This window comes from Cydia strobilella, chromosome Z, assembly GCF_947568885.1.
Source record: "Cydia strobilella chromosome Z, ilCydStro3.1, whole genome shotgun sequence".
NCBI lineage: Eukaryota > Metazoa > Arthropoda > Insecta > Lepidoptera > Tortricidae > Cydia > Cydia strobilella.
Window position 1 is genome coordinate 2,707,488 of NC_086068.1, and position 24,156 is coordinate 2,731,643.

Consider the following 24,156-nt stretch of genomic DNA (forward strand, 5'->3'; position numbering starts at 1 on the left):
CTGCCATAGTCACCAACGCTTCTGCAGCTTTAGAAAGCCTTAATGAGGAAAACAACAAGTTGGAACAGGCATTAAAAGAGCGTGGAGAGGAAATTCCAAGTCTGTACCATGCGTCGGACGCTGCTAGAAGTCATGCTGATGATTTGATGAGTCGGGTAAGTTCTAAATAGTCAATAGTCTGATAGGTATTGTTATATATAACCACGAAATTAGACCATCTCGCCGCTGCCATAGTCACCAACGCTTAATAAAGAGACAAAGACTTAATGAGAAGAATAATAAGTTGGAACAGGCGTTGAAGGAGCGCTGGGACGAAATTCCAAGTCTGTACCATGCTACGGATGCATCCAGCCATGCTGATGACGAAGCGAAATCAAATCTGATAGATAATAGGGTATGAAATAAAACTATGAAAACGGATTATATCGCGTATATTGAATTTATAATACATCCCGACGTTTCGAACCCTTTACAGCGTTCGTGGTCAACGGGTGAGTAACTATCGCGGTAACCGAAGACAATATTAGATAATAGGGTAGTTGACACATGCCATGTCATGTCATGACATGTTGTGTGTGTGTGTGTTGTTGAATTTTATAACTAAATCTACTTAAATAGATAGAAAATGAGCAATTTATCACAGTAAATTGGAAACTTAAAAAATATATGGGATCAAATACGAAAAAAAGAACGGTAACATATATTCCTTACATTTTATTTAACAAAATATTGTATAGCAACAATATACATAAACGCAACATTTCACCGACAAAATCGCAATTAAGGAAAGGAAAATTTCCATACATTGGAACCGCTTCTAGTGACACAGTGACGTCACGATGTGTTGCCATTTGTGTTAGAGCGTTTGCTCAGTGGCGATGCCAGACTGTGACATTTGTGACTGGAAATTCTTAACAAGGAAATTAATAGACTATAACATACAATACCCTGGGGAATTCTAATGACTGATAAATAGGTTAACAATCATGATACAAAAACTAGCGCATTGAACTTTTGAATTTTCCGCCATCTTGTTGTTAATCATCTGAAGTCAATCTTCCGCTGACGGACGCGGTTATATTCGAAGCAATATTGCGTAGCCATTATGTATGAAATACAATTACATATTCTGTGGCTCATATACACAGATTTAATATATAGGTATACGCTAGATGACGCAAATTCCACGATTTGCATTGAAACCAAGCGTGCCGACTTTTTCATAGAAAATTTACGCATAATATAATTTTAAAATTACTTATCTTTGATAGGAAATATGTTTAACTTCTGGGCTGTTGCAGTTAATTATCATGCAACAAAGCATTTTGTTAAGTTTTCACGGACGTCCGGATGCAACAACCGGCGGCGTGGACTGTAAAGAGCGACAGTCAACCTCGACGCTTGGTCGGGGTTCGCACATTTGCGTCTTCTATGGTATATTTATTTCTGTGCTCATATATCTGTCTCTTTCAGGCCAAGAACCTGCACGCTCTGGCAGAGCGGGAGAACGACACTCGCCGCCAGCACGCCTACAGTGCTGCCTCCGCTTACTCGAGTATCGTTCAAGAGATAGGAGCCGCGAGGATGGCCGCCGACGAGGCGACGGAGGCTGATTCTAAGACCAATAATATTGTAAGTTTAGACATGTTAATTCAACTGGGCGATATGAAATGTTTGTATGACAATTCTTAAGTGACAGTTCCTCTTATAGGGACAGCTTAAGCGTTGTCAGCATTCCGCGCGCCTGCGGGAGGTCTAACGCATAGCCCGTGTGCCTCAGTTGTCTTCCGGTCGTGTTTGAGCTATTTTTGCATTTCATACTTATACTCCCAGATACCTCTAAAAAAAGTCAATCGTAAAGTAAAATTTCTCGGAATTGCCGATGCGAACAGATCATTTCCATTAAAATTTTTGACTTTTTCTATAAATGATTTCTCTCTAAATGATGGCAACTCACCTGCCGCTTTAGGCAGGTCAGATTAATAGTAAAAATAGGAAATAAGGAAGATCGTTTTGTCAATATTGAGTATTACTGCAATGTTCTGCTACCAGAGTGCAGCACTAGCCTCTTTAGTAAAGCATAGAGTAACTTATACATACTGTGCCTTTAACAGTTTTTTGACAAGTTTTCAGAGATAATAAAATATGACATTGATGCATCAAGGCGGTTTGTTTACAGAGGACCTAGCGGGAAACGCGAATCCGAAATTTCGATATCTGCCACTTTATCGCTCGAATATGCAAGTGACAGAGATGTTAGATAACGAAATTTCTTGTTTTGTGATAGACCCTCAGATTGTGGTAGTGGCGCCACCTGCGCAGAGTTTCGCATAATATTCCCTATAAAGCTACAACTTATTAATTACTATATTTTTCCGTAGAACACAAACCTAAACGAAAAGGTCGGTCCCGCTCTAAACCGCTCAAGCTCTCTCCGCGGCCAAGCGATACAAGCGCTCAGCATCGTCAACGACGCCCTTTCTCCTAATCAGACTAAAGCTGAACAAGCCCTTCAGCAAGTTAAGAAGACTATTGAGGAGTGTGATGACCGTAACAGCGCTATAGTCCTGTAAGTTGTTGCTTAATTAAATAACCCTTCACTACGCTTAAGGTTCAAACCATATAACCCACGTTGCAGCGCATTAAGAAGACTATTGTTATTAAGTTTGACTTTAATGTTTTTAAGAACAATAATAACTGCATCAATGAATTGCTCTGATATTTAGATTAAGGTAATATTTGTAAAACTTGACAATTTAAAAGTGCTTGTTTCAAAAATTTTATAAAGAATATTTTGACTCTTGACTCTTGACTATTGAGGTGTGTGATGATTAAAACAACGCTACGCTCAGGGTTTAATCCACACAACGCTCTGTAGTTACAATTAAGTTAATATATTTGCTTGAACTCTCAAATTAACGCCTTATCTACCTTTATTTATAGTTGCGTTTTAGATGACTGATTGCAATAAAATCTCGTAGGTGTCAAACTTACTCAGGTTCTAGACATCAGAAACGTAAGTTTCAAAAGCTGCAAAAAATTTACAACAGCCACATTTTTTCCCCCAGCTCACTACCAGCCATCACGAAAAGATACCTCCAAGACGAGATGGACAAAGCCGAAAAAGTCAACCAGACAGTCAAAAGCACTCTCAAGCAGATGTCGGATCTTGGGAACGATCTGAACGCCAGTAAGCAGTCAGCTCAGACGCTGCCGAAAAAAGCTGATGAGGCCGTGAAGATGAAGGATAATGTTGAGACGTTGGGTGAGTTTATTTATTTTTAACCCCAGCTTACTACCAGCCATCGCAAAAAGATCCCTCCAAGAATAGATGGAAAAATCCGAGAAAGTCAACCAGACAGTCAAAAGCACTCTCAAGCTGATGTCGGATCTTGGGAACGATCTGAACGCCAGTAAGCAGTCAGCTCAGACGCTGCCGAAGAAAGCTGATGAGGCCGTGAAGATGAAGGATAATGTTGAGACGTTGGGTGAGTTTATTTATTTTTCACCCCAGCTTAATACCAGCCATCGCAAAAAGATCCCTCCAAGAAAAGATGGAAAAATCCGAGAAAGTCAAACAGACAGTCCAGAGCACTCAAGCAAATGTCGGATCTTGGGAACGATCTGAACGCCAGTAAGCAGTCAGATCAGACTGCCGAAGAAAGCTGATGAGGCCGTGAAGATGAAGGATAATGTTGAGACGTTGGGTGAGTGCCAAAGGTATTCCACAGGTTTAGAATGTATAAGATTGCCTGTCAAAAATAAAAAACGCGATAATTTGAGATTGCGTAAATTACTTACCGTATCTTAATGAAGCTTTTTGTATTTAATAACAATCCATCATCATCATTAACTTAAGTTATTCTCTTGTCGGTGGAGTATCTTCCAGCTTTCCCTATCCTGCGCTAGCTCTTTAACGTTTTGATACGACACGACCTTTACTTTTTCTTTCACTTGATCTAAAAAGCTGCGTCTGGGTTTTCCTCTACCCCGCTTGCTTCCTATCCGCCCCTCCAGGATAGTTTTAAAGAAGTAGTCATGTCGTATTAAGTGTCCAATCATTTTCCCGCGTCTATTTGCAATAGTGTTCAGAATAGCTGCCTTTTCACTCACTCTTTTTAGCACCTCATTCTTTATCTACGCTCATCACACAAACAAAATGTCCTTACTGGTATTTAAACCTAATCGGCTTCATAAGCAGGGTCACTACCATGCCAGACCGGTCGTCGTTGTATTTATTTTTATTGACCTAATTTCGTGTCCCACCACTGGGCATAGGCCTCCCTGCTGTTTGTATTTTCCCACATATAGTGTACATCCAGTACCATGTAGTGTACATCCAAATCCTCCCGTCATCTCATGGTTTTGGTCTGCCGGCTCTCCGGCCTGCACTATGTATGGTGTTCCGTCATAGATTCTTATGAATATTGTTCTTTCAGTGAACAACATTGACGGATTGAAGCCTAAGTTGCAGCAGAAATACGACGGGGTCAGAATGCAGCAGGAAGACTTCGAGAGACGTAAGGCTGAAGCCGCCAAAAAGCTTAGCAAGATTAAGGAGCAAATCGAGCAAGTACGTAATAACACTGAATATACCTACGCTTTCATCAGTGGCTTGTCAAAGATGTGCTATTGAAATTCAAATTTCGAATTTAAAATTGCCGCAAAAACTGATGCCCGATTCGGGTCTCCCACAGATGAAAGGTTATGTGAAAAAAAAAACATTAAATATATCAAAACGGGTCACTCACGTATTAAACGTCAAAGATTGCTCGACATGTTTCGCACCATAACGAGAAGCTTCAACGGGAGCACGCGTTGGCTTTTGCGTGGGTCCGGCAACGCAGCGACTTAAAATACGTGAAATTTGTCGTTGTCAGGTTGTCAAGGCTGAGGTTTGGCTGAGTGGTGTTATTATTTTTCTAGGCACGAACCGTTGCCAACCGCGTCCAAGTCGGCGTCAATTTCGACCGCTTCGCGACGCTCCAACCACGCATCCCTGATACCATCGATGAGATGTCCACCTCTACCCATGTATCTGCCTACTTCAAGACCAGGTCTCCTGATGGCTTCCTCTTCTATCTTGGAAACCCTGAAGGCACCAGCCTTAGGAGGACTAAATCGGTAGGTCTTTAAAAAAACTCCTAAAAGTTTCATCTTCTGTCTAGAAACCTAGGAGTCTGGCATCCTGAACACCATTGATGAGATGTCAACCGCAACCTATGTATCGGCTTATTTCAAGACCAGGTCTTCTGATGGCTTCCTCTTTCTATCTTGGAAACCCTGAAAGCACCAGCCTTAGGAGGACTAAATCAGTAAGTATTCTTCAAGATGCCTGATGGTTTCATCTTTTACGAGTACCTTGAACACCATTTATGAGATGTCCACCTCAACCCATGTATCGGCTTACTTCAAGACTAGGTCTCCTCTTCTATATCGGAAACCCTGAGGGAACCAGCCTTAGGAGGACTAAATCGGTAAGTATTTCCCATGCCTTATGGTGTCATCTTAGAAATCTAGAAGCCTCACATTCTGATGTTCTGAATCTCCTATGGTCCTACTTCAAAACAAAAACCGCTTTCTAACCATATCTATGAAACCTTAGTAGAAGAACAAAATAAATAATAGAACTAGGTACAGAAGATTCACTGTATCAAAACGCGTCTATTACGATAGATATGACCGCTAGGTGGCGCATGCGCGAACAGGCGTCCGTTCCGTAGCGGTGCGCGGCAATTACTATGGCTAGACCTCAGAACTGGGGGCGGCCGCATGTACTTGTAGCGGCGCGACGAAATCGCGGAGTGGGTCACGCCTGGTAGTAGATACTAACAACGTTTTTCTCCGCAGGACGACTTCATGGCAGTCAGCATACAAAATGGCTACCCCTACCTGGTTATTGACATCGGAGACAGCGCAGAATCCGGCCGTGAGCCAATGAGGATCAACAGCGACAAGAGAGTTGACGACGACAAGTGGTACCAGGTCATTGTTGACAGGTGAGTTTCCCATCCGTTGACCAGTTTATCCGTTAACACAGGGTTTCTTAAACTTTTTGCAGTCACGGACCATTTTCACAATTTAAATATTTCCACGGACCCCGGTCAAAAAATATTTTAGGAAAATAATAAGAGGGTTTTTATTATTTCTATATTTTTTTTAAATTGAGTTTCATTACACTTAGATTTCGTCAAGTTTACTACAAAAATTTCTAATAAGTATATTTAAAGTAGGTAACTGACTTACTGCGGACCCCCGATAAACATGCTACGGACCCCTAAGGGGTCCGTGGACCCCACTTTAAGAAACCCTGCGTTAACACTTTATCTTTATGGCTGACAATTAGAACAGATAATGGTCTTACTGAGTTCGGCATCGAAGTTATTAGGTACCTCTATATTACTCAAATTAGCTTCAACATTGTTTAGTCTCTGTTTTGAACCCGAGAGTCTTCTTTCCAACATATTATTGTTTACTTTCGTAAGATTTTCTGCACCTATCAACTATATGACTCTTAGCTAAAAGGGTTGATATATTAGACATGTGTAAATATCAAATCCAGTATAATACTAACAGCAACATTCTTAACAGTTAAAACTCAACAATTTGAACACACAATTTTGCTGTTGATCGTAAATATTAAGCATTTTCTTATAAATCTGTGTAATGATAATGATTTGTCTTCGGTTACCGCGATAGTTACTCATGAAATAAAACTATGAAAACGGATTATATCGCGTATATTGAATTTATAATACATCCCGACGTTTCGAACTCTTTACAGCGTTCGTGGTCAACGGGTGACAACATTTCATCATCATGATAATGATTTGCTAAAAATTTGTTGCTTTAAACAGAATAAATAAATATTATAGGACATTCTCACACAGATTGACCAAGTCCCACGGTAAGCCCAAGGAGGCTTGTGTTATGGGTACTCAGACAACGATGTATATAATATATAAATACTTAAAATACATAGAAAACAACACCCATGACTCAGGAACAAATCTGTGCTCATCACACTAACAATGCCCTTACCGGGATTCGAACCCAGGACCATCGGCTTCACAGGCAGGGTCACTACCCACTAGGCCAGACCGGTCGTCAGAATGTAGTTCAAAAAATCTATTTTATGGTCTAGCTAACTCATTTCAGCAAAAAATGGCTTTGGTCGCTTTCTGCATAACTAGACCATATGGTCAACTGTCCATCAGTGGACCTTATTACAAAAGGTCCACCGATCAACAGTTAATAGGGGGGGGGGGGGGGGGGGGGCACAGGGGGCAAGTGCCCCGGGCGCCATCCAAGGGGGGGCGCCAAAATGGGCAAAAGGCAGCAGCAGGGAAACTTTTGTCAGTCGTCGGGGGGCGCAAATTTGGTGACTGCCCCGGGTGCCATGTCTTCTAGCTACGCCCCTGCGTCAGCGTCGCTGTGCGGGGGCCCATAGAACATTGTGTTCATTCCTACGCTCGACTGACGTCAGCGACCGACAGCCTTTTCCTTTATCGTGTATTAATTTATAATTAATTTGCAGGGTCGGAGGCAACGTGAAGTTCACGATCCGCGAAGCTCTAGACGACGGAACGGAACAGAGTCATTCCAAAGAGGTCGTGCTTCCAGGACAACACACCATTTTCAACCTGGGTACTTACATTAATAACTTTTCTTTAAGTAGATAAGTTTAAGACAAGTTTAAGTTACATATCAACTACCTACCTAGCTTACAACCACTGTGTGGTTTGGCAGAAGAATATATGTATTTCGCTGTAAGCAAGATCTGAATAAACGTTTTATTTATTTATTTTTTATTCATTTTACAGACCGCCAGAAATCCAAACTATACGTGGGCGGGGTTCCATCCAATTCCAAGCTTCAAGGAGTCAGTTATCCGGCGTTTGAGGGTCAGATCGAGGAGCTTATGCTGGGAGACACGCCCGTTGGTCTGTGGAACTTTGAGGCGGCAGAGAAACTGAAGGGGGCCAGGCAGAGGTGAGTTGCAAATATACCTATAGGGTTAATGCGCTAGTTTTCATCCAGCTCTAGTTTTTGTCCACTTGACGAAATTTGAATTCAAACCTACATTGCCGCACAAATTTGGATTAATTGTAATCCTTAATGTCTAAACAAGACTCTTGATTTTTAATAGATACATATTCAATGATTATAATCTTTTGTGTATATTTGCAGAGACAAGCTGATAACTTCCCAATCCGGCCCTCAAGAGTACCGCTTCAATGGCCGCGCTCACGTCACCTTGCCCGTCCAATCACACGACCCGCAGAAGAACCACGTACTCCTATTCTTCAGGACATATGCCAGAAACGGTCTTATCTTTCTGGCTGGAGATGATAAGAACTTCTTCTCGATTCAAATGCAAGATGGAAAAGTGTACTTACAAGTAAGTTAAGTCATCATTCGCTTGCCCTTATCCCATTCATTTGGAGTCGGCGCAGTATGTCTTTTTCTTCTATACCTCTCTCTCGCCTGTCATCTCATCATGCACTCGCGTTCGTTTCATATCATCTCTCACAGTCCATCCACCTTTTCCTCGGTTTTCCTCTCCCGATACTTCCCTCCACATTCATTCGTAATACCTTTCTCGTCACATGACTTTCATCCCTCCGCATCACATGTCCGTACCACGCTAGGCTATTCGCTCTTACTCTTTCTACTATAGGTGCAATTAATAAGTAAGTTCAGCCGGCCTAATCAAGGTGACAATCGATATCGCTTCGACAACGAAACGCTTTGTGTCTCTCTATCACTCTTCCATATTAGTGCGACAGTGACAGTTGCGTTTCGCTACGGAGCGTTAGCGATTGGCGTGTTGGCTACGGCCAGGTTCTTTATTAGCAATTGAAGGGACAGAAGGATAAGACAACAACCAAACCAAAGAAGATTATGCCAAGCTTAAGATGATAAGAGATCATATCGCCGCTATACTTACTCGTATCTGCAACACTCATTTGATGACATAAACATCCGTATTGCGAATGAAAGAAAAGCGACATTTGAGTTCATTTGGTTGAGTGAGTATAGCGACGATATTCAGACGTAGAATGAAATGGTGAAGGAGTTGAGTTGGTATATATAGGGGTTATTAGTGTTATAACCAGAGCCCGGAATTTACGCGGCAAAACAGAACTGTCGCAATCTTGCTAGAGTTAGAAACATTTTTTTATCGATTGACAAGAATGTCCCTATAATATTTATTTATTGTTTCTTATGACACGATAATGGTGGCTGATTCCTTTAAAAAAATCATGAAAATAGAATATTTTTTTAGTATTTTGTTTTTTATCATGCAATTTACGTTCAATTGCTGACTACTAATGTAAACTGCATTCAAAATGTTTATCAGATACCGCATTGTAATGAGAATTGCATGCAAGTTCTTGCTAGTCTAAACCTCGCTTTATGGGCGAAGACATTGGATATAGCTCTTTATTCTTTTTTTTTTAAGCGACTCGAATATTGTTTGCCATACGATTTTTTTTTTATTATTGAATAAGTAAACAAATTACAGTTTATTAGATTATTACAAGACCCATCGTAGGCAAAACCTTATGGAGGTTTGTGTGCCGCTGGGGAGTTCGAGAATAATATAAATAAAAAGCAATATTGTATCCTATATCTTATCATAAATATGATTCTTAGTATACATAGCTTGTGTCGATAGTTTTTAATAAGTGCATTTTAATGACTTTTTTTATATGTCTACCATTTAAATATTTAGCACAAACAACTTTTGGCAGATCATTCAATATTTTAGGTAATATATATGTGTACAGTCTAATAGTGCCATATATGTTGTTATATTTGGGTATACAATATTAGTTTTGGCTCTGTAGACTTCTTAATGTTGTACATCTTTTGTTTCTTTTAAAAATAAATAAATTAAACCTCCAATTTTCAAAGGTCTCCCTCGGCAATCCAGAAGAGCTGGTAATAGTCGGAACAAGCAAAGAATACAACGACGGCAAATGGCATAAACTGGACGCCAGGCGGCATCTTAAGAGCTGCTGGCTCAGCGTCGACAACGAGAGCAGCCAGATGGTGTCTCCGTCTACACAGGTAGGTGTGACAGGGATGGAAGACTGACTAGCTGCTGGCTCAGCGTCGACAACGAGAGCAGCCAGATGGTGTCTCCGTCTACACAGGTAGGTGTGACAGGGATGGAAGACTAACTAGCTGCTGGCTCAGCGTCGACAACGAGAGCAGCCAGATGGTGTCTCCGTCTACACAGGTAGGTGTGACAGGGATGGAAGACTGACTAGCTGCTGGCTCAGCGTCGACAACGAGAGCAGCCAGATGGTGTCTCCGTCTACACAGGTAGGTGTGACAGGGATGGAAGACTGACTAGCTGCTGGCTCAGCGTTGACAACGAGAGCAGCCAGATGGTGTCTCCGTCTACACAGGTAGGTGTGACAGGGATGGAAGACTGACTAGCTGCTGGCTCAGCGTCGACAACGAGAGCAGTCAGATGGTGTCTCCGTCTACACAGGTAGGTGTGACAGGGATGGAAGACTGACTAGCTGCTGGCTCAGCGTGGACAACGAGAGCAGCCAGATGGTGTCTCCGTCTACACAGGTAGGTGTGACAGGGATGGAAGACTGACTAGCTGCTGGCTCAGCGTCGACAACGAGAGCAGTCAGATGGTGTCTCCGTCTACACAGGTAGGTGTGACAGGGATGGAAGACTGACTAGCTGCTGGCTCAGCGTCGACAACGAGAGCAGCCAAATGGTGTCTCCGTCTACACAGGTAGGTGTGACAGGAATGGAAGACTGACTAGCTGCTGGCTCAGCGTCGACAACGAGAGCAGCCAAATGGTGTCTCCGTCTACACAGGTAGGTGTGACAGGGATGGAAGACTGACTAGCTGCTGGCTCAGCGTCGACAACGAGAGCAGCCAGATGGTGTCTCCGTCTACACAGGTAGGTGTGACAGGGATGGAAGACTGACTAGCTGCTGGCTCAGCGTGGACAACGAGAGCAGCCAGATGGTGTCTCCGTCTACACAGGTAGGTGTGACAGGGATGGAAGACTGACTAGCTGCTGGCTCAGCGTCGACAACGAGAGCAGCCAGATGGTGTCTCCGTCTACATAAGTTTAAAACTTGATAATTTAAAAGTGCTTGTTTTATTATTATTATTTATTTAATAAAAATACAGAGTATTCTATAATAATAATCATAGCCCCGCAAAACTCAATAAATAGTTTGACTGTGGGGTCTTCAGTCTAGTTGCTAGGCCTATTTGAATAAAGAATATTTTGACTTTGACTGACTTTGGCAGGTGTGACAGGGATGGAAGACTGACTGCCACTTGGGAAAACGATCGACAAGAGCAAACAGGAGCAATTTTAATTTAATACTAGCTTTTGGTAATTTCGTCTGCGTGGAATTAGTATTTTGGGGAGCTTATTTTTATCCAATCTGCTTTTTATTAATTCCCCATATAAACTTCCACCCCCCTTTTCACCCCCTTAAGAGGTGAGTACCGGGATAAAAACTGTCCTATGTCCTTCCCCGAGACTCACACTATCTATATACCAAATTTCAACTAAATCGGTTCAGCGGTTTTAAGCGTGAAGAGGTAACAGACAGACAGACACACTTTCTCATTTATAATATTAATATGGATTTCTGGGCAATTTACAAGTGACAAATTACAAGATTGAAGATTTACCAAGTTTGTGTACCAGAAAACATAATAAGCGACTGTATTATTAATGTTTAATAAATATGTAAATTGTAGGAATAAATCTACATTTGACATATGTGTTACTTGAGCCACTGAAAACCTGAGACACCCCAAGAGTTTTTTTAAATTTTAAACTCGTCTTGAGTATTTATTCTTTAATCCGGTAAATAATTAAAAAAATATTAGTTGTTTAGTTTTCTCAACAATTCTATTCAACTGATATTAATTCTACACAAGATGCTTCGTCGTTTTAGTGACATCAAACAATTGCTAGTAAACACTGTTAACAGACCATATGCATACCTTACTGCAATGAGATAAGGTTTACCAATGCCCAATTAAGGGTGTTGCTCATTGACATATAATGTGTCAAATGCTAGTTATTGATATTGTTGCATTACAAACCTGTAGAATGGGCACGTAAAAATAATGAAAAATAAAAAAATTACCCCCATTAAAACCGCGATCGATTCTCCTATCGATTCTGAACAAACTGTTTTAAGGTTTTCAGTGGGTCATGAAACACCGTGTATATATAGGTAGTGTTTAAAAAGTTGATTCACCCGTATATCTAGATAAGATATCCAAAGAATATGACATCTCTATATAGTATAAAACAAAGTCGCTTTCCAAAAACCTAGCCGATACTCAATTTAATCTCAAACGCGAGTGGGCAAAATCGTGGGACTTGTTAATGGCGGGAAAACTAGGCTCTGATATCACGCCTGGCTCCAGAATAATGGGATCGGACCTCCCTAGATGATGCGCCTACTACAAACACCGCTGTGGGTGGGTGGATTCCCCGGCCTGCAGTTGCGGTGCGGAAGCACAAACCATCCAGCACATCATTCATGACTGTCCTATAACGCGTTATGTCGCCGGCCCTCCCGAAGACCTGATCACCCTGAGCGACCAAGCCATAAAGTGGCTGACTGGTCTATGTGTAGATCTTTAATTACTTATACAACACTTACACTGTTTCTATTTCACAATTACTATCATGCCATACGATTAAATTAAATAAATGTGTTTTATAGAGTGAAATCTACGCGGTAGACAGCATGAACTTCGGCGGGAATAACAAGGGCATAATTCAGATCACTGACCAAGGCTTCGACGGGTGCATGAGGCAGATCAACGTGAACGAAGCCAGCGTGGACCTTAGCAAGAACAGTGTGGAGTCTATCGGCGTTGGAGACGGGTGCAAGGTAAGAAGAACGGAGAATGAGAGGATAATGTAAGAGAAAGAGTAAATAGAGGTTGAGATAAAGCTTCGAGTCAATAATATTGTTTGCAACCTTATTAAGAATAGTAGTTGAGTCTATAACATAATTACATTATTATTTTCAAATACAGTACAAAGCCTGCACCAACAAACGTCTCTTTTTGGCCCAGTGGTTGACTGGTAGAGAATGCCTTAAGGCATTAAGTCCACCATTTGTACTTATTTTATGTGCAATAAAGTATAAATAAATAAATAATTACTGCAAATTCTTGGAGCTGCGTAAAAAACATACTTCTAATTCGATTCTATCAAATGATACGACAGTTTTTGCTAAATAATATTTTCACATTTGCAAGGAAAACCTAACTTTCATAGCATTTGACAAAAACCAGTGTTTCATTTCCTTTTACCAGCACAAGTAAAAGGAGATTTCTGAAAACAGTAATTTTGTATGAACTTCTTTATGTATGAATATTATTAAAATGCTCTAAACTTATTTACAGGAAGGACAACATAATTTATATCAAACACTTTGAAATACCTATTATAACTTTTTCCGTGGCGTAGAAGTTCTTTGCATTGCATTGCATTTAACGGTTTTTTTTTCCTTCCAGTTCGCATCCCTAGTATCCCTATCAGGCGGCGACAGCACCCTCCGCTACATGAACATCTCAACAGAGAACCTGCAGTTGACCCTGAAGTTCAAGACGGACCAGCCTGATGGCCTGATATTCGTCTACATAAGTAGAACACAGACACCGATTATGCAGGACAGTTTGACGCTGTCTCTGACGAATGGTAAGAATACTAGTTCAACATTAGGATCCTAACACGCCACAAACTGCGTTTGTACGGCGCAATCACAGAACACCCTTAACGAATCCCATAGCATCTGGTCTTCATGCGAGTTTTCTCCACCACATCGTCTGCAGCGGAATAGGTTTTACTGCCGTATTCAGCCATGACAACTACTGACCAGAAGTGTACATCCGACTTCAGGACCACACTGGCTCTTTCAAAGCGCCATGCGCGCTTTCCTCCAACCTACTCAGTATTCATACACTTACCTACCTTGAAGAAATCTACCCATTACCATTTTGTGTCAAGAATCTGTAAATGCTCCGTTTAGCAGCAACACAAGAGTCGTGACAAGGAGTTGAGTTATACTATTTCTTACGAGTGGTAAGTATTCCCTTCGGGTGTAGACAGTTCCCTCCGCTACATGAACATCTCAACAGAGAACCTGCAGTTGTCCCTGAAGTTCAAGACGGACCAGCCTGATGGCCTGATATTTGTCTACATAAGTCGAACACAGACACCTATTATGCAGGACAGTTTAACTCTGTCTTTGACTAATGGTAAGGATACTCACGTGATTGGCACCGCACACAGTGGCGTAGAGAAGTGGGCCGTCGCCCACGGCCTCGCGCCCCAAAGGGGGCCTCGCGCAGAGTGAAAGAAAAGGGCCTCGCTGATGCGATTTCGCCCACGGCTACGCCATTGTACGCACCACAAACTGTACCTACTGCAGCGTAATAGGAACATCTGATTTGTAATGGCGGACAGGACTCGCGCGATAGTCTGCATTGGCAAACTGCAAACCAACAAATCACAGCATAGGTACATCACAGACAGTGGCGTATTTGCCCTAATGCCTCCTCTACACTGTCGGCGATGATCGTTGATAGTATCATAGTCTATCATCGGCAAATTCATCGTGCAAGCATCCACACTCGCCTGTAGTAGCAACCACCCGGCGATTCCCTTTGATGTGTGCCCAAAAACTGACAACTCACGGGTCTCAGGCGATGATAGATGATTGGGGACTGGCAAATATGCTCTCTACACTATCGTGCAGGCCAGTCATCGTCTATCATCGCCGATAGTGTAGAGGAGCCATAAGGCCCAATAGGCCCGGGCCTAGGGCGGCAATACATGGGGCGGCAGTCTATATGATGCGTGTTGAGAAAGGGGCGGCAGCCAACACTGCAAATCCGCCACTGATCACAGAAGTGGAACGGAGACTCAAATAATACAGGACAGTTTGACGCTGTCTCTCGTCTTGATTTTGTGACTCCATAACAGGACTCCTAATCACAGAAGTCTGTTCCTGTTGTAGCGAAATTGTAGGCGTCCTTAGCTACGGAGACTGCTTACTATCTACCGGCCTACTATCGGCCGGGCCGTATGCTTGTTTGCCTCCGATGTAGTATTACAAAAATCACATTGAAGGAAAACATTTTTTGGGGATTTTTTTTTTTCACATTTACAATCTGGTCTAACGCTAATTTATATTGTAACTTTTATTTACCGTCGTTTCGGCACAGGTTTCACTGGTCGTGGTCGCGGCTAACTGACGTCTCAGCGAAATGTCAAAACACTCAAAACCTGTCGTGTGACTACCCGACGAAAACCCCCGAACGAAGAATTCGCGTTAGACCCTTTTGTAAATGTGATTTAATATGTGTTCAAAACGCGAAAGTTTTTAATGTTATACTTTTCCTTACATAATTTATTTATATTTCTTATGTTTCACAGGAAAACTAGTCCTAATGAGTCCTCGAGACACACTGGACACGTCGCAGACATACAACGACTCTCAGTGGCACGTGGTTACTGTGAGTCACGGCGCCGCGCTCAGGATGAGAGTCGACGACTATGATCACTACAGGTAGGTTGTTATCAGTAGCTGCAATGAGGATATAATAAGATAGAGCGGTACTGTCATAGTAAATTTTGTAACCACTGTAAATTCACTGCCATCTATCGACATACTTTGAAACTAAAAATTAAGATTTATAAAAATACGTTAAAATGTATTTAAATTAAATGATTTTTTTATTTGGATTAATTATTTTTATATGATTTTGACCCATGTTCTTTCACTGATATGCGTTAAAATTATAAATAACAAACGAAACAGTCAACGCCCTCTAAACGAGTGTAGGCCAAAACTATTGGCGCCATCTGATCGAGAGTCAAATTTTCGTGATTTTCGAGGCACGTTTTTTCCTTAGACTGTATCCATCTATTACGGAGTTATATCTATCTTTGGTAGCTGTGTGATGGCTGGCGAACAGCGGAGGCGTCCATCTTTAACAGATACAAACATATGGCTAGTGACTTCAGTGTACGCATTAGCTTTCCCTAATATACAAACGCATTTTGTTACGTATGTATATTACCTACATTTTTGTTGGTGTACACTGGCGATGGCGAATGATTATACAATGTCAGGGAGCTACGGTATGCTCTTCTTCTTCTTCTTGCTGTGCCATATCCTCAGCGGATGTCGGCGACCATCTTACGGAACTTGGTTCTATCCTGTGCCAGTCTAGACAACCTGGCAGTGTCATTAATATTGGACCAGCTTTTAATGTTGTCTATCCAGGTTAGCTTTCTCCTTCCTCTGCTCCTTTTGCCGTCGATTTTCCCTTCCAAGATGTTACGAATTATGTTATACTTGTCGTGTCTATAGATATGTCCAAAATATGAGGTTTTCCTTGTCTTTACGGTGGTCAAAAGTTCAAGTTTTTTGTTCATTCTATTCAGAACTTCAATGTTTGAAACTTTGTCCCTCCAGGAAATTTTTAACATTCTTCGGTATAACCACATTTCGAATGCATTGATCTTAGCCTCCATAATCTTATTAATGGTCCACCCTTCGACACCATAGAGAAATATCGACAGCACGTAGCATTTGACCATGCGCCATCGTAACTTTAAGTTAATATCCTTATTTGTGTAAAGTTTCTTTATTTTCATGAACGTACTTCTGGCAATTTCTATTCTGATGCGTATTTCTTTTTCTGGATCCCATTTCTCATTAAGTGAGCTACCCAAATATTTATAACATTTAACTCTTTCTATTATACGGTATGCTCAGAATGTCATTAATGTTTACTACAGGCAGGTTGCACTAATTACCGTAAGTACAAGATATAGCATACAAGACAACTCATAACCACACACAGGCGCTTCCGTACTAATTTAGTATAGATGCGAAGCTTATTTTCAGTTGCGTCCAAGTTAAAACTGATGCTGTAACGTGAATTAAAAATATATTCATAAATTGTGTCTGAGACACAGGCTCACCTTACTCGTACCTATACCATACTAACAGCAATACTCTTAACCATCGGTAAACTTGAGTCTTTGCTATCGTCTTGACAGATGATTTATGCAGCGTGTGTATGCGAGGAACAACGTCTATCGTTCTGTATAAGCCAATGCGGGACTGGCATTTGCGAGCGCATTTATGGCAGCTGAAATAGGAAGCCATTAACATCAGGCGGATTGTGCTTTTTTGCGCGTTTTTGAGCAAAGTCTTGGAACCATGCGTCGTAGTGAATTTCGCGACCTCTCGCGATGGTAACCCTCCGTCCATCGCGATCTGACGCGAGCTCCTCCCAAGTGTCCCTATCGATGTCAAAAGCGATGTCTTCGCTATAAAGTTTACGTAATATCACTTAACATTGTGGTAAATAAACCTTTCTTTTTTCCAGTTCCGACTCAGCACCAGAGCCACTCAACATCCTAGATGGTGTTCTCCTCCTCGGCGGTACGCACAACTACGTGGCCACCTACAAGGCGGCAACCAAGACCGCCTTCCGTGGTTGCATCGCGGACGCCACTATCAACGGACGAGTGTTGAATCTGCTCGAGCCTGCGAGTAAAAGAGGGGCTACGTTTGGACGGTGTGGGGACACTATCAGTGGTTTCACGTCGTCAGGTTAGTTGTGTTTTCTAGACCATGGTTAAGGCTGCCTTTACATAGCCACGTGGCCACCTACAAGGTAGCAAGACCGCCTTCCGTGGTTGCATCGCGGATGCCACTATCAACGGACGAGTGTTAAATCTGCTGAAGCCTGCGAGTAAAAGAGGAGCTACGTTTGGACGGTGTGGGGACACTATCAGTGGATTCACGTCGTCAGGTTAGTTGTGTTTTCTAGACGATGGTTAAGGCTGCCTTTACATAGCCACGTGGCCACCTACAAGGTATCAAGACCGCCTTCCGTGGTTGCATCGCGGACGCCACTATCAACGGACGAGTGTTGAATCTGCTCGAGCCTGCGAGTAAAAGAGGAGCTACGTTTGGGCGGTGTGGGGACACTATCAGTAAATTCACGTCGTCAGGTTAGTTGTGTTTTCTAGACTGGTTAAGGCTGCCTTTGCATAGCCACGTGGCCACCTACAAGGTAGCAAGACCGCCTTCCGTCGTTGCATCGCGGACGCCACTATCAACGGACGAGTGTTGAATCTGCTGGAGCCTGCGAGTAAAAGAGGGGCTACGTTTGGACAGTGTGGGGACACTGTCAGTGGATTCACGTCAGTTTATGAATTACTTGACGATGGTGTAGTGTATGAACCGCATACAATTTACCTGCTTTGTTCGTAGGTTAACTGTTATAACAATAATATGTGTTTGAGAACAACCTTACACTGATTAACTTAGCCCCACACTAAGCAACGCTTGTACTATGGGTAGTATATATGCGACGATATACATACTGGTCGATTCACAAGAGCTGCCACAAATAGAATGAATGAGTGAAAAAAAATGTGTGTCCAGAATTAACCAATAAAATTGTGGCTCTGACTGTGTATCGATATTACCGATACAGATGTCACTCATAAAATGTAAGTTTCGTTTCGTTCCGGCAAGCTCGGTTCTCCATACAAACGTAGTTCCGGTCTCTTTTTTAAACGACTAGCTAGATTGCTCTGAAACTTTGTATTTACAATAGGATAAGGTAGTATATCTATTAGAGTTTTGAATGATTCACGGTTAGTTTCACTAGACTTATATTGACCGGGATATAGACCGGGAATATCGGGAGCTCACAAATAATACAAAAGGTAATCACGGTCTATATCCCGGTCAATATAAGTCATCTATGTCTGTAATTACAATTAGTTTATGTAGCTTCAGATACCATAGTTAAGAAATGTGCCATTTTCAACCAAAGGGTACTTATTGTCGGTTGTCAATAAGGCGCTATTTCCATATAGCTTCAATTCCAAATCGACCTTATCGACAAGCGACAATGTGGTACCTTTTGGTTGAAAACGTCACAAATACAGCGAATTTAAGTTTTTCATACAAAACTTGTTTTTGCTCTATTTTTATAAACTGTAGCTATATAAACTAATTTCAGACCTAGATATACCTCATGTCATTGCATGTGCAAAGTTCATTACAATCCAATCACCATTAAATTTGTCGGTGGTGCTTCCAGCTTTTCCTATCCTGCGCCAGTTCTTTGACTTTTTGATACGACACGAATCCAATACGTAGTTTTAAAATCAGAGCGGAACTACGTTTGTATGGGAAGGTGCAATTCGGTCGAGCTTGCCGGGGACTAATTTAAGTAAATAATTCAATATACGCGATATAATCCGTTTTCATAGTTTTATTTCATGAGTAACTATCGCGGTAACCGAAGACAATATTAAATAATTCAAATTCTAAGATACATAGAAACATCCATAACTCAGTAACAAATATTCGTAACAAACTCGATCAAATGCACGAAACAAAAACACTCGTTACCCCAGGATCAAAGTTAGTAGTTTAATGAGCACTTCGTTACAGAAACGACGTGGGAGGAACACAGAGTGGAACCGACCAACCACGTGCTACCGACGGTACCGCCTCCCGCACCGGACAATCCGTTCCAGGGTGAAGTGGAGACACAGCCACCACCAGGTATTTCATGTTAATTGTCTATAGTGGGGCAGAGTGCTCGAACAAATTGTCGTAAATGTGGACACGCTGGACAAAAGCACCAATTTTTCAGGCACTTATTAGGTCCAGATTTAAGTTTTTGATAGGAACCAACTCCTCCGTCGGCCATATTTAATTTTATGGCGGCCATTATTTAATAATATCTCGTGTTCTAACTCACTTAGAATCACAAACTTGGTGTCTAAATATACATATTTGGGGTCGGGGAATTCAACTAGATATTTTTAGAGTCGAGTTCCTAAAGGATATCAAACAGAACCCTAAGCTTACGCATAGAAAAAATTGGTGCTTTTATCACAGAATAAGTGATAGTATTATCATACAGAACGGTCACGCACCGCCCCGCCCCGATTCGAATTACCTCGCCCCGCGACAGCAGATTGACGGCCGTTTGCCGACCGCTCAGTACTGTTTTTAAGCAATTTACTCACACTTTGACGCATGACGCGTGTACAGACGTGCTGTTCACACAGAAACGCAAGTGATTGTTGATGTATAGCGTGTCCACCCTGTGCTTTTGTCCAGCGTGTCCACATTATCACCTGAAACTGCCCTACTACTACTTTTAAATTCAGTTTAAGTTAACATGGTGGTCAAGTGTGGAGGATTTAAAAGTCCACGACTTACACCAACGACAACTTGCCAGGCCCGACCCCAGATAAACTGATAAGGGTAGTAAGAATACCATCCCACTAACCCGGGGTTAACCGGTTAAACCTGGAGTGTCCATGGTTACCAGTACAATTTGACACTGGGTTATACGGTTTAGCCGGTTAACCCCGGGTTAGTGGGATGGTGCAAGTGGCGTTTGGCAAAATGTTAAATGTTTAATTTAAATCTATCTAACAAACCACTGTTTATAAAAGTTTACTATTTAGACTTATATTGACCGGGATATAGACCGTAATTACGTTTTGTGTTGTATTTGAGCTCCCAATATTTAGACGCAGTTTCGACGTAGTTAAAGGTAGTCAATATAAGTCTATTGAAACTATGCGGTTTAAGGGGAATTTCCTCCCGCGGACGCTTTGGCTGTGGAATGAGCTCCCTGCCGAGGTTTTCCCGAGGGGCTACAGTATGGGGTTCTTCAAAAAAGGAGTTTACAGGTTTTTAAAGGGTCGACAACACGCGTGTAATATCTCTGGTGTTGCACGCGTCCATAGGCTACGGTGACTGCTTACCATCAGACGGGCCGTATGCTTGATTGCCACCGACGTGGTATAAAAAAAACTAACCGTGTATCATTTAAAACTGTTGTCTATTTAGGTAAATTTCTTTCATTGTGGCAAATTTTTCAAAGCTTTGTTAATTCCAGCCCGGGTGGAACCAGTCACTCGACCGCCTGTCACCCAAGCGCCGGCGCCGTCAACCTTGCGGCCGACGACGCCGCGGCCGGCACCGCAACCACAACCAGGTTGCGCGTTGGCTCACGACAGACACTATACTATTGGTGATCCCACTGAGGGGTACAGGTTTGGTAAGTAAAATATCATTTAAATACAACAGTGGTCTTCTAAGCTCAACGACGACATTGCGATATATGTATAGACAAGCTGTCGAGAACAGATTGTGTCCGCGAGGTGTCCGCATTTTTGCGTTTGACGTCTGTCACTAAGCTAAAGAACAAGCGCAGCTAGCCAGAAGCATTGAAGTTTAAGCACTTCATTGAGGTGCGGAAACATTTTATTCGAGAGGCCGCCTCTAGTGTATGCATATTACCTCAATGCCGCCGGCCCCTCATCTGCTTTTCAGATGTGCATTACCTTACCTCACTGAAGGGTATAGGTATAAGCACTGATGTAAGTCAAGAAATGTAAGAAAGGAAGGTACACGTGAAATAGTAGATTGTTAACCAAGGGATGAAAGGCACTCATTCCTGCCGAGGTGTCTTGGCGCTCGAACGCAGTGAGAGCGCCAATAGTCCGAGGCAGAAATGATGCCTTTCACCCGAGTTAAACACTCTACTTTTCATTTCGAATACGAGGAAAGTAAAATGCATGTGTTTTTTCAAAAACATGACGAATAATACATTTTTATAGTATTTATTGAGGGAACTTTCAATTAAAAATTCAGGCAAAAGTATCGTTATTTATGGAATGGAGAGTCAAGTATCACAATGGAAATTGTATAACAAATCCATTTAAACTCAAATTTCAATTGCTTATCGTAAAAAAATTAAAAATATAGTACTTCGAACGTAAAATGCTCTAGTGCAGACACGTATCATTTTCTGCGCACCTTTTAGAACAACAATGACCCTCTTTCAGAGCATGAGAAATGAAAATTATCTTGTACAAGACTTAAGCTGAGTTAAAAATAATCTTACAAAATACTTAAACTGAGCTGGAAAAGACGATAAGTGAGGAGTTTGCCCTCCGAAGTTGTAGATGAGAATGAAACCGGGATAAGCACAGATGACAGAGAGAGATCGATCAAACTCCTTCATTATTCGGAACTTACGTTTGAAATATCATTCATTTGGTAGTCACTAATTGTTCTTTGGTAAAGGGAAATGCCAAAATGTTGGAATTACCCTAACGTTAGCACATAAACACAATTAAGAAACCTACTGAGCGATTTTGGGTCTACATTCAGTTCTGATCTTTCACGTAACATTATTAATGGAACGTTTTTAATCAGGTACTCGCGAAGACAGCCGCATTGAGTACGCCAAGCTGCCTGGCCGGCAGTCTGATGAGCTGGATCTGATGGTGACTCTGAGGACCTTCGACAAGCATGGCGGTATCATCTTCTACGCTACCGCCGAAAGAGCTCCGGAGCAGTTCTTGGCTATTTACATGAAAGATGCTCAAGTGAGTTCTGCGAAAAATATACGTAAAATTTGCGCGCGTCTGTTGACGTCTTTGGAGTTTAAAGAGTTAACTTGCGTTTCAAGATCTTCATCATCATCATCATAACTTAGGAGCTTTGCTCTTGTCGGTGGAGTAATTGCCAATCCTTTCTTTCCTGAGCCAGTCTTTTGATTTGCTCGTACGATGCATTCTCTTTTACTTGGCTCAGATATTTGATTCTAGGCTTTCCACTGCCTCTCGTCTTTTCAATTTTGCCTTCCAGGATGTCTGTTCTAGGGTGTTTGTCTTCAAGATCTTGTTCATCCAATATTCAAACCCCTTTCCAAATTCTACGACATCTAATCTTCAACTATTTTTCAGATCCACTTCACCTTCAACTGCGGCGGTGACACCGCCATCATCGTATCTCCAGAGACCTACAGCGGCACGGACTGGCACACGGTCACGGTCAGCCGAACCAGCGGTCATGGAAAACTGACCGTCGACAATCAGATGGTTGGGGAAGCAAGTGTTAGTTGCAGCAATCCGGTGCCTTTGACCGCTCCGTACTATTACGGAGGTTTGAAGAGCGCTGAGATTGCGAAGGCGCATCTTGAAGTGAGTATTAGAAATCCTTCTATTTAAGATACAGGTTGAAGTTGAACTGTCTTTGCAGAAAAGCATGATTCACTAGTACAGGTTGAACCGTCAATTCACTAGTGGTCATGGAAAACTGACGGACGACAACCAGATGGTTGGGCAAGCGAGTGTTAAGATTGCGAAAACACATCTTGGAGTGAGTATTAAAAACCCTTAGCAGGAATTCACTGCTACAGATTGACCTGTCTTTGGTCATAGGAAGATCGTTGATAAATAGATGGAAGCCAGTGTCAGCTGTAATAATACAGATCCATCAAGGATCTCCACAACTCCTAGTTATATATTGAAGAGTACTGACAGCGCAAATACTAACGACTAAACAATAACTGATGTTGCTTGTATAAATATTATTCTATTCTATAAAAAAATGAGATCATATGGCATGTGATCATCATTTTGTGGCCGATTTTAGTTCACGTCTAAAAGAACCCTAGGTCCTTTTTACATCATTATCATAACTTAAGATCTTTGCTCTTGTCAGTGAAGTAATCGCCAATCTCTTATTTCTTGTACCAGTCTTATAATTTCCTCATACGCCTTATTTTTCACTTGCTTCTCTGCCTCTTCTCTTTTCAATCCTGCCTTCCGGGATCTCTTTAAGAGAGGCCTAATATAACCATTATATTCCCAGGACTTCTACCAACCCTTCAAGGGCTGCCTCAAGGGCCTCATCATGAACGGGCAGTACGTCACCGACGTGCTGCGTAGAGTCAACGCCCTGCGCTGCACGGATAATATAGAAGATGGTGTGTACTTCGGACCTTCAACGAATACCACTAGTAACTACTTGAAGGTAAGTTGTTTTTTAATGTTCTATTTTATACCTGGAGATATATACAGTACCGGCCAATAATATATCACCTTTGAGTGTTTTTGTCTCAGCTTGTATAGAGTAAACAATATAAGTTAGTTTGTAGATTGCATATTTTACTAGTCATTCTATACAAATATGTGATGAATACTGCAATGAAATACTGTGAATTACAATAGGATACTCAGCATATTACTAAAATACCTCTAGTAAAAA

At 41.8% G+C, this 24,156-nt stretch overlaps 1 protein-coding gene across 1 annotated transcript in view; it reads left to right on the forward strand.

The window, feature by feature from the left end:
* Positions 1 to 24,156, forward strand: part of LOC134754575 (laminin subunit alpha) — a 103,692-nt gene that overhangs the window by 75,723 nt on the left and 3,813 nt on the right. The window contains exons 47-65 of the mRNA XM_063690892.1: positions 1,474 to 1,632; positions 2,382 to 2,569; positions 3,069 to 3,265; positions 4,440 to 4,573; positions 4,927 to 5,124; positions 5,851 to 5,999; positions 7,538 to 7,647; positions 7,824 to 7,992; positions 8,191 to 8,401; positions 9,922 to 10,077; positions 12,742 to 12,912; positions 13,544 to 13,727; positions 15,468 to 15,600; positions 17,435 to 17,661; positions 19,525 to 19,638; positions 20,993 to 21,154; positions 22,318 to 22,490; positions 22,851 to 23,087; positions 23,761 to 23,922. Of these exons, the coding sequence (XP_063546962.1) occupies positions 1,474 to 1,632; positions 2,382 to 2,569; positions 3,069 to 3,265; positions 4,440 to 4,573; positions 4,927 to 5,124; positions 5,851 to 5,999; positions 7,538 to 7,647; positions 7,824 to 7,992; positions 8,191 to 8,401; positions 9,922 to 10,077; positions 12,742 to 12,912; positions 13,544 to 13,727; positions 15,468 to 15,600; positions 17,435 to 17,661; positions 19,525 to 19,638; positions 20,993 to 21,154; positions 22,318 to 22,490; positions 22,851 to 23,087; positions 23,761 to 23,922 (3,234 nt within the window). The remainder of the gene's footprint in view (positions 1 to 1,473; positions 1,633 to 2,381; positions 2,570 to 3,068; positions 3,266 to 4,439; positions 4,574 to 4,926; positions 5,125 to 5,850; positions 6,000 to 7,537; positions 7,648 to 7,823; positions 7,993 to 8,190; positions 8,402 to 9,921; positions 10,078 to 12,741; positions 12,913 to 13,543; positions 13,728 to 15,467; positions 15,601 to 17,434; positions 17,662 to 19,524; positions 19,639 to 20,992; positions 21,155 to 22,317; positions 22,491 to 22,850; positions 23,088 to 23,760; positions 23,923 to 24,156) is intronic.